Source organism: Debaryomyces hansenii (genome assembly GCF_000006445.2).
Source record: "Debaryomyces hansenii CBS767 chromosome G complete sequence".
Lineage (NCBI taxonomy): Eukaryota > Fungi > Ascomycota > Pichiomycetes > Serinales > Debaryomycetaceae > Debaryomyces > Debaryomyces hansenii.
In genome coordinates, this window is record NC_006049.2 from 237660 (window position 1) to 253796 (window position 16137).

At 37.2% G+C, this 16137-nt stretch overlaps 6 protein-coding genes and 2 non-coding genes across 8 annotated transcripts; 5 read left to right on the forward strand and 3 right to left on the reverse strand. All coding sequences in view use genetic code 12, as the record gives it.

The window, feature by feature from the left end:
- Positions 1-36: 36 nt before the first annotated feature.
- DEHA2G02816g (DEHA2G02816p) lies at positions 37-1392 on the forward strand (the record flags this gene model as incomplete). The annotated part of the gene is made up of 1 exon (XM_461667.1): positions 37-1392. The coding sequence occupies one exon, from the start codon at positions 37-39 to the stop codon at positions 1390-1392; it is 1356 nt and encodes a 451-aa protein (XP_461667.1).
- A 257-nt stretch (positions 1393-1649) lies between these two features.
- On the forward strand, positions 1650-3374 carry DEHA2G02838g (DEHA2G02838p; the record flags this gene model as incomplete). The annotated part of the gene is made up of 1 exon (XM_461668.1): positions 1650-3374. The coding sequence occupies one exon, from the start codon at positions 1650-1652 to the stop codon at positions 3372-3374; it is 1725 nt and encodes a 574-aa protein (XP_461668.1).
- Positions 3375-3565: 191 nt separating this feature from the next.
- On the forward strand, positions 3566-3639 carry DEHA2G02860r. Its single transcript has one exon. It is a non-coding gene; the product is annotated as a tRNA-Ile (tRNA).
- Positions 3640-3657: 18 nt separating this feature from the next.
- DEHA2G02882r lies at positions 3658-3730 on the forward strand. The gene has a single exon. It is a non-coding gene; the product is annotated as a tRNA-Ala (tRNA).
- A 301-nt stretch (positions 3731-4031) lies between these two features.
- On the reverse strand, positions 4032-4607 carry DEHA2G02904g (DEHA2G02904p; the record flags this gene model as incomplete). Its single annotated transcript, XM_461669.1, has 1 exon — positions 4032-4607. The coding sequence occupies one exon, from the start codon at positions 4605-4607 to the stop codon at positions 4032-4034; it is 576 nt and encodes a 191-aa protein (XP_461669.2).
- Positions 4608-5209: 602 nt separating this feature from the next.
- Positions 5210-7039, reverse strand: DEHA2G02926g (DEHA2G02926p; the record flags this gene model as incomplete). Its single annotated transcript, XM_461670.1, has 1 exon — positions 5210-7039. One exon carries the CDS (start codon positions 7037-7039, stop codon positions 5210-5212), a length of 1830 nt encoding a protein of 609 aa, XP_461670.1.
- A 625-nt stretch (positions 7040-7664) lies between these two features.
- On the forward strand, positions 7665-14282 carry DEHA2G02948g (DEHA2G02948p; the record flags this gene model as incomplete). The annotated part of the gene is made up of 1 exon (XM_461671.1): positions 7665-14282. The coding sequence occupies one exon, from the start codon at positions 7665-7667 to the stop codon at positions 14280-14282; it is 6618 nt and encodes a 2205-aa protein (XP_461671.2).
- A 254-nt stretch (positions 14283-14536) lies between these two features.
- DEHA2G02970g (DEHA2G02970p) lies at positions 14537-15937 on the reverse strand (the record flags this gene model as incomplete). Its single annotated transcript, XM_461672.2, has 1 exon — positions 14537-15937. One exon carries the CDS (start codon positions 15935-15937, stop codon positions 14537-14539), a length of 1401 nt encoding a protein of 466 aa, XP_461672.2.
- Between the last annotated feature and the right edge of the window lie 200 nt (positions 15938-16137).

Consider the following 16137-nt stretch of genomic DNA (forward strand, 5'->3'; position numbering starts at 1 on the left):
TATCATTACCCATATACTATAACTCTATAGATAGAAATGTCTGAAGAAGATAAGAAGGACCCTCCCAAGTCTATTGAGGACTTGATGAAGCTTTTATCTATGGGGGAGTCGTTAACCGAACCCCAACAGAAACAAATGAAAGACTATAAATTTTGGAAAACCCAACCAGTTCCTAGTTTTGATGAAAAAATTGATTCCGAGGGACCAATTGATCAGACAAAAACACCAGATGATATTCCTGATACTCCATTACCGTTACTCAATGAGTTCGAATGGAGCACAGTTGATTTGGAAAAGACAGATCAATTAGACGAGGTTTATAAGCTTTTGTATGAGAACTATGTTGAAGATCAAGACGCAACTTTCAGATTCAAGTATTCTCATGAATTCTTTAACTGGGCTTTGAAGCCACCAGGATGGCGTACAGAATGGCATGCCGGAGTTCGTGTTAAGGAAACAGGCAAATTGGTGGCATTCATAGCTGCGATTCCTATCACTTTGAAGTTAAATAAATCCCAAAAGGTTATTCCTAGTGTTGAAATTAATTTCTTGTGTGTGCACAAGAAATTAAGATCTAAAAGACTAGCACCTGTAATGATTAAAGAAATCACCCGGAGAGTCAATAAATATGATATTTGGCAAGCGTTGTATACTGGCGGTGTCGTTTTACCATCACCGGTCGCAACTTGTCGCTACACTCATCGTCCGATAAACTGGTCTAAATTATACGATGTTGGATTCTCCCACTTGCCGGCAAACCAGACCAAATCTGGGATGCTTGCTAACTACGCTTTGCCAAATACCACTAAAACCCAAGGTTTGCGTTCCATGAAGATTGAGGACTTAGACCAAGTTTACGATTTGTTACATAAGTTTCAAGAAAAGTTTGACATTGTTCAAGTTTTTGAAAAGGACGAACTTGCACATTGGCTATTGGGTGGTAAATCAACAGACACGTCATCTAACGTTATCAAGTCGTACGTGGTTGAGAATTCTGAAGGCAGTCTAACCGACTTCTTTTCATACTATTTATTACCGTTCACGGTATTGGATAATCCATCGCATGATGAATTAGGAATTGCGTATTTGTATTACTACGCCTCCGATACTGCCTTCAAAAATGATGATGAATCTGCCTACAAGCAAAGATTATCCTCTTTGATGAGCGATGCCCTCGTTACTTCCAAAAAATACAATGTTGATGTTTTCAATTGTTTGTCTTCGCAAGACAATCCATACTTCATCAAGAATTGTAAGTTTGGAAGTGGTGACGGTTTCTTGAACTACTACTTATTTAATTACAAGACATGGCCTATAACCGGAGGAATTGATCCCCAAACTAAAGAACTTGTTGAAGATAAGAGTAGTGGAGTTGGTGTTATTTTATTGTAACCTCTAATTATTAATATTATGATAATCTCTGACATGCTTCATCTATTTTATAATTTATTACAACTACTTAGTTAAGACTATATGATTGCAACAGTAGGAATCTCTATATTACAGTTTAATAGGGTTTACAGGTTTTATCGAATTTTTTTTTTTTTACTGCTGAAAAATATTGTGCAGCCTCATCTCAAAAAGATGAATAGATTCCCGATCATTATAACCTTTGTAAGAAAACCTAATTATAAACTTGAGTAAAAAGGATGATATCTTCAAGTTGTTGGGTACCAAGAGGGTTTGCCTCTGAATTTCCGGAAAAATATGAGTTGAATGATGAAGAAATGGAAAGGATTACTGCAATGGCCAACCTTGAATTAAACGATGCTAAAGAAGGATTAGAGGAGGCTCAAGAGCAAGAAACTGAGGGAAAGAAGTCCACCCAATTGAGAGACCAGATTGAATTAGATGATGATTTAAAAGAATACGATTTGGAAAACTATGATAATGAAGACGATGGAACTGGAGGTGAGAATATAACAATGTTTCCAGGGTTATCGAATAGTGATGCTAAATATCATCAAGGTGAAGAAGGTGAAAACGATGCATACTTAAGTTTGCCAACTGATGTTGATCTCCAAGAAGAAAAAAAAGAATCCCAAATATATCCTACTGATAACTTAGTTTTGGCTACAAGAACTGAGGACGACATTTCATATCTTGATGTTTATGTCTACGATGACGGTGCAGGTGCGCCTGAAGGATCCAAAGAAGAGGAAGAGGATAAGTTTGATGCAGATGTAGCAAAGGGCTTAGTTAGAGATTCCAACTTATATGTCCATCACGATATAATGTTACCTTCATTTCCATTATGTGTTGAATGGATCAACTATAAACCAGGTCAAACTGATCTCGCAGAAAACGATAGTAATGTTGGTAACTTCGCTGCCGTCGGTACCTTTGACCCTCAAATTGAAATTTGGAACTTGGATTACATAGATAAGGCATTTCCAGATTTAATTTTAGGTGAACCACCACAGCAGAACTCGTTCACGGCTTTATCTAAAAAGAATAAGAAGAAGAAGAAGTCAAAAACCCATGTTACTACTCATCACACTGATGCTGTTTTGTCATTAGCACATAATAGAACTCATAGAAATGTATTAGCATCCACTTCGGCCGACCACACTGTTAAATTGTGGGATTTAAATACCGGTACAGCTGTCAGATCATTGAACAATATACACGCTAACAAAACCGTCTCTTCATCTCAATGGCACTCGCAAGAGGCTTCTATCTTATTGACTGGTGGGTACGATGGTACTTGTGGTGTGACTGATGTTAGAATTTCAGATGAATCGCAAATGACTAAGAATTATAAGGTGGCTAATGGGGAAGAAGTTGAAAATGTTAGATGGGGACATTCGCCAGAGATTTTCTATGCTGGTACTGATAACGGTAATATTTACTGCTTTGATGTTAGAATCGTTGATAAACCATTATGGACTTTGCATGCCCATGATGCAGGAATTTCATCTTTGGATGTTAATAGTCATGTTCCTGGAATGTTAGTAACGTCTGCTATGGGTGAAAAAGTTGTAAAGCTTTGGAAATGTCCAACAGAAGGTAACAAGGGTCCTTCGATGGTTTTATCGCGTGATTTTGGTGTTGGTAATGTTTTGACATCATCATTTGCTGATGATATTGAAGTCGCAGGTAATTTGACAATTGGTGGTGTCAGTGGTGCATTAAAGATGATGGATACATTTTCGAATAGATCGGTCCGTAATTCATTCCGTGATGAATTAAAGCAGTTGCAAGTTCAAGCTAAAGCATCTGCAAAGGAGCAAGGCAGAGCTTCAAGACTTGCTAGAAAATATCAGAATGATTCTTACAAAGAAAACGTTATGACTGTTGAAGCTGGTGACTCAGATGACTCTGATTCTGATGGTGCTGATGGTGCTCATGAAATGGAAGAAGATGAAGATTGAGACATGCATTATACCGAACTTTATATTATTTAGTTGTATAGAATCAATAATAGTATGATTTTTTAGTTCCTGTAAACCATAGAGTTTGCCACTGTATAACAATCATGTAATGCCTTGAAAATAGATATTTTAAAGGTCAAGTATATGTTCGTCTCATAGTGAACCGATTTAGTTTAGTATATCAGAAATTTGGTCCCTTGGCCCAGTTGGTTAAGGCGTGGTGCTAATAACGCCAAGATCAGCAGTTCGATCCTGCTAGGGACCATTTCTCTCTATTTACACAGGGCGTGTGGCGTAGTTGGTAGCGCGCTCCCTTAGCATGGGAGAGGTCTCCGGTTCGACTCCGGACTCGTCCAATTTTTTTTTGATAAGCTCCTATCCTTAATTTTGCAGCCTCAATATTTACACACAAAGAGAATGTGGTGAGTAAAAACAAAATTCGACTTCGTTAGACACTCGATAGACGTGATGAAACAAACATTCGTTTCAATTCAGAGTGTATACTAGTTTACTAATACTTCTACTCAAGTTCAGAGACTTACTTTAATTTTATCTTTATTCTATCTAAGCAGTTATCTAGGCGGAGTATTATCTATTACAACCGAATGTCGTACTAACTAACTATCTTGTTATAAAATTCACACATTTACCTACTGATTATAGTTCTATTGTAAAATCAGTTAACTCAATTTTACTGAAAATATAATGCATCTGAGTTCCTTCATGTGGGTCACCAGCTTCAGACACTAGTCTCAAACTGTGAACTGTTCGTTCAAATACTTCCCTAATATACGGCTTGAATTTCAAGTAGTCTGGGTCCTCTTCTATCATATCGGCAAACATTTTCAAAGCATTAGCCATGTCACGGCTGTTTCCACAGTAACCTGAATATATTTCTTGCACGAATGAACACATATGTATTCCTTCTCTATCTTCATAACCAAGCCATTTTTCAGCCTGCCAAAAATTCAGATACTCGTCTGCTAATTCGTCTAAAGCGTCTTCTTCAACTATATCGTGGTCGCATATAAGTACACCCCATAAGCTATAGAGACATATATTCTGATGTCTCAGATCTCCACTGCACCAATCAAATAAGTACACAATACTAGCAGAACAACTAGAGCACGCAGAACGGTGTTTAAGTTTGCCGGCTATTTCATGAATATCGTGTACCGATCCATGATCTGATCGTATTATTATTTCTGGTTCAATATCTACCAATGAAAACATCTTCGCTTTCCTCTGCCCCTACTTTTCTTTCATAAACATAGCCACTCCATAATGACCGTATAATTTTCTCATCCATGTATTCCAATTCTTTTCTATGTGACTAACAGATTGCACTTGTAATTGAACTACACACGTAGTTGCGTGCTCCTAAATTAGACAAATTCGATAATTATGGAAAACTGTAGATCATAGGTTATCAAAATGAAAGAATCTAGCATAGCAGGCATTTGGTCTACAGGGCATACAACCATAAATTCAATAGGACTATGCCGGCTTTCCAAACAATAGTCGACCAGCAAGGATAATCGAAAGGTGATGATCTGCTCGGTAAGGTTCAATACGAGCGATCTCAGTATGCAGATTAGATGCTTGGTCCGAGAGTACCATAACACCGTTCGAAACTTGCTACCGGACGGGATGCTGATGGTGGATGAGCTATAGGAGGAGTTTCGGAAGCACGCAAAAGATATGTTCAGCTGCAGGCATTTAGCATATCCAGATTACAATCCAAAATAAGTCTACAGTGTAACGCATAATAATAAGTTACATATTATAAGTTCGAAGTAAAATACATAATTAGATAAGTTAGTTGATTATTGAACCTAAATGACAACGTCTTTAGCTAAACTCTTCTTGTAATCCAAGATAGTACCATCCCATCTAGTGGCACCCTTGTTCTCAATGACATAAATATCCTTGGCAACCTTATCCAATAATCTGAAATCGTGCGAAACAACGACAACACCACCATTGAAAGCCTTGATGGCTTCTGCCAAAGAATCAATAGTACTCAAGTCTAAACCGTTAGTAGGTTCATCCAATAAAATTAAATTAGGAGCTTCTAAAGCTAACAATGCAAAAACAACACGAGATCTTTGACCTTCCGACAAAGTAGCCATTTGAGAAGTTTGACCTTCACCAGTTAAACCATAACGACCTAATTGTTGTCTCCAGTATTGGAAATCTTGAGAAATGTGGGAAAATTTGTCACGGACGAATTCCAATGGGTTCTTAGTCAAGTCTAATTGTTCAGCAGAATGTTGTGAATAGACACCTAATTTAATATGTGTATGCTGAATAACTCTACCCTGTTGAGGTTGTAATTTACCTTGGAATAAGTTCAATAACGTGGATTTACCAATACCATTTGGCCCGACTAAAGCAACTCTTGAATCCATATCAATACCTATATCTAAGTTTTCATATAAGTTATCTTCTTTCTTACCGGAATAGGAGAATGACATACCATCAAACGCCAAAACTGGTGGTGGCAACTTATCGACATCAGGGAATCTGAAGGTGAAAACCTTATCAGGAACAACCGCTTGAATTAAACCAGCGGCTTCCATCTTATCCAAGGTCTTTTGTCTTGACTTTGCTTGTCTAACCAAGTTAGCATAAGTACCAGCTGAGGCAATGAACTTCTTAATATGAGCGATTTCTTCTTGTTGCTTAGCATATTGCTTCATTTGGTTAGTTTCCAATTCAGCTCTAGTCTTGACATAGGAATCGTAGTTACCACCGTATAATTGCAATTCCTTCAATCTCATATCAATCATGTTGGTACAGACACCGTTCAAGAAATCTTGAGAGTGCGAGACCAAAATCAAGATTCTGTCGAATCTCTTTAAGTATTCTTCTAACCAGACACAAGCAGCCAAATCCAAATGGGCAGTTGGGTCATCCAATAACAACAAGGTTGGCTTAACGAATAAAGCTTTGGCCAATGCAACACGCATTCTCCAACCACCAGACATATCTCTGGTTCTCTTCTTGATGGTGACACCGTTGAAACCTAAACCGGTCAAAATAATAGCAGCTCTAGATTCAAAAGTAGATGGATCCATTTCATCGATCTTTTCATACAAACCTTCCAATGCTGGGTTTTCTGGTCCATCCTTGATAATGATTTCTTCAACTAAGTCTTCCAATCTCTTCATTTCAGCTTCCGCTTCTCTGACAACATATTCCAAAGCTGAGAAGTCGGTAGCAGCAGCTGGCTCGTTCAACAAGTATATATCAATGTGTTCAGGGATTGGGAATTCTCTGGCGGCGATGGAATTCAATAATGTCGACTTACCACATCCGTTTTCACCCAATAACCCGTATCTTCTACCATAATTCAATTCAATGGTCGAATCTTGAATTAAAACCTTACCATGGAACAATAACGAAACTGACGATAATTTAATATCTCTCGACGTATTTAACGATTCCAAAACACCGGTGGTCACTCTATCTGATATACCATATTCATCAGTTTGTAACTGCATTTTAGAGATTTGTGCTTCAGTGTCATCGATTTCCTTTTCTTCTGAGTCCTTTGCTGCTTGCTTCTTGGTCTTCTTCATGGTCTTACCAGCAGCCGACTTTTGGGCTTCTCTTTCCAAACGCTTTTGTTCTCTCTTAGCTTTTGAAGATGAAACAGACATCTTTGGATAAATCAATTAATATGTTACGAATTGCTATGATTAAGAGAAAAAAACTATATCTAGTATTTTTCACTTAAGTACGCACTGTCGAAGACCTGAGAATTTTTTTGCGAAGGGAACATAACCATTAAAAAAAAGACTTCAATGCCATTACGTAATGCATCTTCTGGAATGGTCCATCGTGGTTTGTAGACATAGATATCAATCAAGGGAAACGTTTTGGGTTCAACTGATGAGGATAACGGTGTTTAACGGTGTAAGACACATGTACGTATTCGCTGTGTATTAGTTATAGAATAATTGTAAAATCGTAGTTTGGTCGTTGACGCTTCTTATCTCTACAATTGCTGCACAATGCCACAGAGGGCCGTGGGAAGAATATCAATCCGATATCACAGAATTGAGAGGCAAACAGATAGGGGATTGGAATCCTAGATTTAGGAGAGGGCTGATGTCACAAGAGAAATGAAGGAAAAAGATACTGAGTGGTTTTGTGATACCTGGGCTGATATGTAGTGGCAACGGCGAAAGACGACTTTTGATTATGATTTGTAAAGAACTTAACAGCTAAAACATCCAATTGGTCTTGAAATCGCTTGTAATACGACCAGAATACAGCTAAGCGATGACACCAGTGGGAAATAAGCCAGAAAGTACACATGATTCGGGACAAAAGTCCAAGGTCAGCGCACCAATTCCTATCAGGAAGCAAAACCCCATCGTAGAGAGAGCGGTCTCGCAGATGCACGAAGAGGACAAAGCACAATTTGACAATTCATTGAGGTCATATACTCCCAATACGGCGAAGCGGGTTCAGCAAACCACCACAAGAAGGCCATCATATTCGAGTGTTGAATTCACCAGGGAGTCGCACTACAACTTGGACTATCCTGAAGGGTGGGACGAGATAGAAAAAGAACAATTGGATCCTAAATCTCGATTTTTTGCGAGAGCTAGGCCTAGGACTTTGAACCTTCCTAGGTTGCTTCCCTATGAGACTGAACATCCTAAAGATCAAGCAAAATTTTTGAGCCATATTGTATCGCATCTCTACATTGCTATCAAGAGTCTTGATATCCAGGGTTCGTTATCAATTACTGCTAAAGATTTGGCATCGTTGAAAAATGTTAGCGGTTTGTCTGATGTTGATTTGGCACTTGAAACAAACCTCTTTGAGATGAACAATGCCAACAATGAGGACATTAGTATGGATGATGAGTCGAGTAATTATTTCGCAGTAGAAGAATTTGCTGAGTCGGACAGCGAATATGAAGAAGAGGAGGAAGACGAAGAGGGAGATGAAGGCGATGAAGGCGAAGGTAACGAATCTACTGTCCAGCATAAGAAATCGCCTAAGTCAGCTGCGGTGGTGGGTGTTCGTATTTGGACACATGAGTTACTCGTTTGGCTCAAAATGAAATACGACATGCCCTTGAGCTTGAGAATGAGCTTGGCGAGAGCCTATTATGCTATTTGTCTTTCCCGGGGACAGCATATTAACTTGAAAATATATGTTAAAGCATTCGAATTATTAACGAAAGACCAGGAATTGCTCAAAATGCACGGCCTTGTTCTTCCATGGGATGGCTTGTGCAAAGAATTGGAAAACCAATTCCCGCAAATAGACTCATCTCATGAACAATTTGAAAAAAAGGACCACAAGCATTTGATACGTTTGGCCGAGAAGGCCTCCAATTTCTTCTCCAAAGAATCCTTACCTTTGATCTACGCAAGATTCGGTAGTAAGTTTTCAATTTCTAATGCAGCATTATCTCTTTCATCTATGTCTTTATTGCCGCTTCCCTTTACTGAAGGTGGTATGAATGATACAGAGGATATTCGTCATTACATTGCATCTTTCTTTTACATCTGGTCGAAATTAAGTAAGAGCTCCGGTATTGACTCGCATCTTACTTCCAGGCTCGGCACAATCGCAATGGCATCATTGTTGGAATTGAGTCGTAATCCAAATAGTTCGAATTATATGAATCTTGGAAAATTCGGTGTCTTCTCCGACGAGCAAATGCAATTCTTTATTAATACTTTGATTAATAGTCTAAGCATTATGAACGAAAAATATTCATCGTTAAAGACTAAATTTTTCCAAGGGTTTGCGTCGGTGATTATATTCTCTATTAATGGAGAAAGATGTTTGGAGCCTGATGGAATAATAAAATACCTTGAAACATTACTAAATGCGATAGAAAGTTACGTGCATCCTTCTAACAGTGGTGAATGGTCTAGACCAATTTCGAAATTAATTTTAAGTTTGGTTTATCAATACCATAAAAGAATTAATTTGGAAACCGAAGAACATGGATCTTTGAAAAATTTGCCGAAGGACTATAAATTGACAGATAACATAACTACCAAATTTGTAGAAATATTTTTACCTTTAATTAGAACTGGTGTTCAGTCTAAAAAGCATAATGTTACAGATGATTACCTTACCTGTCTCCATTTGTTGGCGTATTTAAGACCACTCGTGGTATCAGAACATATTCTTTTAGATATATATGAATCCCTTGAAGGTGTTATATCAACACATAGAGTGACAGTTGCGTTACGTTCTGTTGAAGAATTAGCAAGATATTTTGCCTCAACTCCAATTATAAGAATACACTTAACGAGAATATTGCTGTTAGCCTTGCCCGGGATTGACTCAAATGACTTAGAAAAAACAATTCATACTTTAAATATGTTTGCTTCTGTCGCAAACTTCGTCCCCTTCCACGATTTAACTGATGGTAATGGTGACCCTAATTTTGCCATTCAATTTACTCAAGATCACCTTGAATATTTGCAAAGAAAAATGTATAATAATAATGATGAAGACTTACAAGGCTTTGAAGTTGATGATCAATTGGAATTAGATGCATTGAAGTCATCGTCTGCTGGCTTCAAAATAATAATGAAAACTCTAAGTGAAAGGTTGTTCATACTTATGGAGAATTTACCGGACCCTTCGAAAAGTACGGGTATTGAAAAAGATTTGGCAGATGCCTTACCAAAATTCTTGTACGTTGTATTTGAATCATTATCTGACGATATTTTCTCGCAATTTCGTGATGATTTCTTCAAGTTTGTCACAGATAATACATACCACACGATTGCTGATGTAGCAGCTGAAATTTGTGGTGGCCTTATAAAGCATGATCCAAAAAGCTTCAAAAGGTTTGCGGGAGTCTTGATAGATAAGATTAAAGAGGACATTGAAGAAAACGGTGCAGGTGCATCAAGGACAGGTGTGGAAATTGTTCCTCGCGATCAGCCTCTATTTTGGAACCTAGTTATATTAAACGAATGTATCGGAAATGCTGGAAGCTATGTTGTGGACTGTGCAAAGGAACTTACTGACTTGTCATTCTTCTTGATGGACAATGTAAAAGGTCCTACGGTATTTGCAGGTTCTTACTTATTGAATCAAATGTTACAGTCAACAACGAAAATAAGACTTAAGGAGAATAGGTTGATTTCTCCACAGTATATAGAGAAGTATGGAATTGATGAAAAATGTTGGGGAGGCTTTCAGTTCGATAAAGAACGATTTTCAAAAGAAAGTTTAAATTTTGAATGGTTTATACCAACTGAACGTGAGGTTAAATTTGCGGTTGAGTGTTTTAGAAGTCATGTTTCTAGAAGTTTGGAGAATATTCTGAAATTAATGAAAAGATATTCTGAGGTTGAAAGTGGAGATGCCAATGCTGCTCTTCAACTTTCTGACGAGCTTAGACTGTACTTTTTGTACTTGAGCTATTCTATCAGTGGTATATCTTTCTTATTGGATCCATCTTTTGATGAAGATATACCTAAATTGAATCACCATGAAACGCAATCCATTCAGCAAAGGTTAATTTTGTTAAACCAAATAAGGGGCGTGAAAAACAGTAGGTCTTTAGGAAAGGACGAATTACGTATTGAAAATATCCACGAGAATCTTGAAAGGATCGTTGAAGACATAGAAAGTGATGATCTAATAAATTATATGTTAGACTTTGATAAATTGGCGGAATATAATATTGCAGATGACGAAAATGATATTAAAAATAAGGAAGTTTCGAGTCATCATGATATTAGTGATTCATTTTCAAACGTAAATCATCATCTTGAGTCTTTAAGTAAATCTGAATCGCCTGCTCCATCAGTTGATGCTTCTGGTAGGGGTACCCCACATATTGAAGGTATTGATATGTCTACTATGAATCCTGGTATAACATTCAGAGAAAGGAAGCTATATACATCAAGATACTTTTTTGGAGATGACATGGAAACTAGAAGGTCAAATGAGTTGTACCTTATATTACATAAAACTCGTAATTTGATAGGTAAGAGTTTACACATTATATGCAAATTTCTAACAAATCATTTTCACGATAATACGAAACTTTTCAAGCATTTTCTATACTTGATGAACATGTGGTTTGCAGATGTTGGTCGTGAACGCTTATTGGACCATAGTCATGCAAAAATCAATTTTGGCTATGTTAGCAGTATTCAACATATAAATAGGGTTCGCAAGCCATATACCAGAATTGCGCTTGGTGGTAGAATTGAATCCTATCATCTGCTTAGAGTCGCACTTCATGCTACTGCTAGAACGCAAACTGGTCTCGATAAGACTTTGTTGGAAGATGTTGTAAAATTATCTGTTTCAACATATTTGGCAATCGCTAAGCCGGCGCAGTCAACTTTAGTGGATGCAATGAAAAGATTGAATGGGTCTTACAACGTAATAATTCGTTCATCGTTTAAATACCTTGCGAAAGCTTTAGAAGAAAATGACTATAGAAAAATTGAAAGTGGGTTAAGTATTTTTAGCCTAAAGAGAATCAAAAATAAGATTCAAAATGATTATTTTAATCTTCAGAAATATGTGGAATTAATTCATCGTTGTTTGCTTGTTGATAATTTTGAAGTAAATGAGCTCTCTCAAAGATTGTTCAAGGGAGTCTATAATAGCATCACGCCACCTAGCAGCGTATGCTTGATTGATCATTCGGAGGTGGATTGTATCAGACCACCAGATGAGTATATTGATTTAGAAATACGGGCTGTAAGGTTGGCTAAAGAAAAGAAGAGAAAATTTTATTTTGAAAAGCTAAGGAAGTTAGAAGATAGTGTTTTGTTAGATGAAAAGACAAACTCACATTGGAAGATAACTTCTCTCAATTTATTTTTACTTATTGATTTGCAACTTGATTTAGAGATGGTAGTCAATCACGACGTGCTACAGCTTTTAGCAAAAGAAGCTTCAAGTGATCATCCCCTTATCTCGAGATTAGCTTTGAAGGGTATAACAAAGATGGTAAATAAACTTTACCTTCTTCAAGTGTTACAATACGATCTTTCAAATGCTTATAATCTTGGTTTTGTTCCGAGCGATTTCAAAGTCGTTGATACTTCACCTATTTCAGGTAAGTCGTATTTTAATGTTTGGACTCAGGAAATTAACAATTCCAACTCCTCGAACTACTTTATTGATCACAAGGCGAATACTGGTTGGTTATTTTGGGATAAAAATATGGAAGTAGTTACAAATGAACCATGTTTCAAACTTGACTTGAAGGTACATGATGCCAATGCTTTAAAATCATTCAGTAACTGTGTAACAAAAGAGTGGTTCCAAAGTATAGTTAAGTTATGGGTTACGGATAATGAAGCTAATTCTGCATTTCAGGGTACAGATGTTTTTGTCACTGCGACTTTAGTACATTTGATATCCAATGGGTATATTGAACAATTTTCTTTTGACGATTTATTAGAAATTGTTAGCGATACTTACGTCAAAGATGATAAGAGTTCCCATATAGTTGTCTGTGAATTACTTGCCGGGATATTAATCGGATCGAAGTTTATCAATCCATCGTTGACAGATAAACGTGACAGTTTTATTTGCCTGCTTTTGATGGAAATTTTTGAACATGATTTATCTCCAGATAACAGAGGTATTTGGAATATATTTTCTTGGTGGGTACCATCGCATATCGATTGCAGAAGATTTCCTAAAGTTACTAAAGTACTTACCGGCTTCATCGTAGACCCAGAATCAGATTCTGCTCTAAAAGAAGCAACAAGGTTAAGTTATATTAGATCCTTTGTTGCAGCTGTGACATGGACGTATCCAAATCCTGATGCTACACTTAAGATGTGCTTTGATAATATCAATCACCGTTATCAAGCAATTAGGGATCAAATTGGGTCGCTTATTGCGATTTTGTCTTTTGCATATTATACTGAATCAGTTGCGAGTGGAGAAGAGTTTGCAGCCATTTGTAATACAGATTCTGGAAACATTTTATACCTCGCAAGTAAGAAAAATACTCTTCTTGAATTGATTCCAGAATTATTTAGCAAGATCGAGACATGGAGATTAGAAGTCGAACACCTAACACAGCAAGAAATTTTAAAATCCAATTACATTTATTCTGCCACGACCGTATTGACTTGGTTAGGACAAGCATTGAATACCAGTGTTTCTGTGTTGTATCAGGATGATGTAGATACGCACATTGTGCCATTCTTACTTAAATTGATCAATATGAAAGATGTGTGTCAATTGGGAAATATAGATCCGATAACTGTCTTCAAGAAGGTTTCCCAAATCCCATATAACCCACGTACATTAGAAAGGATTGTTTGCATGCTTGAAAGATATTCTTCTGAGTCATTAACAGTAGTTCAATCAATCATTGTTGGTGAGTTTACGGAGACCATATACTTTAAAAATCTTTTTTGCTTCAGTAAGTCACAGAGACAAAGAATTATTAGCTTGACGAATAAATTGCTTTATCATAAAAATGTTGAAATTCGGGAAGCTGCTTCTTCCACTTTGTCCGGATTGATTCATATTTCTCCTCCAAACGATATCAAAGAGATTGTTTTGGAATATAGCAAGGCTTATGCTCAAGATTTAGATAAAATTAGGAGGAAACATAAAAAGACTGGTTATAAGAACATCCCCACTACAGACAATATAACACTTCATGGAGCTACTCTAGGGCTTGGAGCTTTGGTTCATGCTTTCCCATTTTTATCTCCTCCTCCAATATGGGTTCCGAACGTTTTGACAATGCTAGCCAACAAGTCGTCTGGTTTGCCTGGTACTGTAGGAAAAACAGCTAAAGATACCCTAGGTAAGTTTAAAAAGAATAGACAGGATACTTGGCATGTTGATAGCAAGGTTTTCAATGAGAGCCAAATGCAAGACCTTGAAGGTGTTCTTTGGAAAAGTTATTTTGTATAGGTATATCTAAAATGTATGAATAAAAGTATTTTGTGAATTTTTATAATTATTGCAAAATTTCTAAAAATTTGAAATCTCAGTCAATTAAAGTTACAATGCCATGATAATAATATTACAGCAAAATAGTCGAAATGAAAAGATAGCTTATATTGATTAACTTGGTTTACTATACATACTAAATAAATAACAATAATTAGAGCAAGCGAATCGCATTATATGTCAATTCCGATAATATTACAAGTATTGATCACTAATTAAGATAGGTTACTAACTTCGAATAAAAAGTCCAGGAAGTTAATTGTTGCAACACCCGATAAGTCTTTATCATACTTTTTGAAGATATCTGTTAGTTTTCTTAAATATACTAATAATTCAATAAAAGCGTCGAATTTAAGCTTTCCGACAGATCCATCATCATATCCATCATCACTAGCTTTTTGTGCAAACTTTTGGAATAGGTGCAAGACTAGATCTATATTTAATTTATAGCCAATCTGCTCTAAGACTTTTTGGAATTCTCCAAACGATATATCTCCTGATTTATTGGAGTCAGCAGCGATAAATAATTTTTTGTAAGCAGACAAGTATTTCCATAAGGAAACAAACTGTTCAAATGTCAAAGATTTCAGGCTTCCAGAGCTTGAACTATTAGAACCACTGAATAACTTGATCATTAATGAGATTGTAGAATCTTGGAACCTTGTATGATCAAAGTTAAGTAAAGCTAATGATAATTCCTTTGACGATATTTTTCCTGAATGATTAGTGTCCACCTTGTTGAAAACGGATTTCAATTCATTTTCCAATTTCTGTTTGGAGGATACATGTTGTTTTGGCGGTGTCGAATTAGGCATCAGCAACGACTCTTTAGACCCAGCAGGTGTTGAATTGGATGGTGGTGGTTTCTTGTGCGGGTTTTGATGCTGGGCACTCACTGCTGGAGGAGCATTATTGAAGTTTTGATATCTCTGTTGTGGATGCTGAGGAGGTTGAGGTTGTTGCGATGGTTGATATGGCTGATGTTGTTGTGGGGGGACTTGATAGGCCTGCTGAGGAGGTTGACGTTGGGGTTGAGGTTGAGATTGAGGTTGAGATTGGGGTTGAGATTGAGGTTGAGGTTGATGTTGTGGATGATGCAGATTCACTGGCGAATTCGCGTATTCATTAGCTCCATATGACCCATAGTTAGGCTGCACAGGCACAGGAACCGGTTGGGGTTGATAATATTGCTGTTGCGTTGGCTGAGGTTGATATTGCGGATATTGCTGTGCTTGAGGTGGTGCTGGAGGCTGCGATGGTGTATGATATTGTCCTTGATAATCTGCCGGTGGTTGTACCTGGTATGTCTGAGCATTATGGGGTTGCAAATGTGAATACTGAGATGGAACTGGCTTCAGATGCTGGGCCGGTCTATATACGACGTTGGATTGTTTGGGATGTGATTGCTTTCTTGAACTACCCTGTGGCTGATTCCCAACAGTATAAGCTGCTTGCTGGGGCGTCGGATACATAGGCAATTCATCGACTGGCATTCTATCAATTTTGATTGATTTGAAAAAAAGATACAGACAATTTAGTAAAGGAGAGTAAAAATAGACTGTTGACAGTTTGCTTAAATTTTTAAATAATGTCCGCGAGCGTGTCGCAAGCGTCATTCTGACAAACGTTTTAAACGAAGCCTACTTACAATGCTAAATTATGTAAGGGAATTATATAAGACACAATGTATTGGAATGTAGAGATGTGTCTCAGGAATCTATGTCGGTACCAAGCCTGACGCAAGTAGCTGTAGACATATATTAGTAGCCGAAATAGATTCTGGGATAGACTAGAAGGTTTACCAATGATCGTGTAT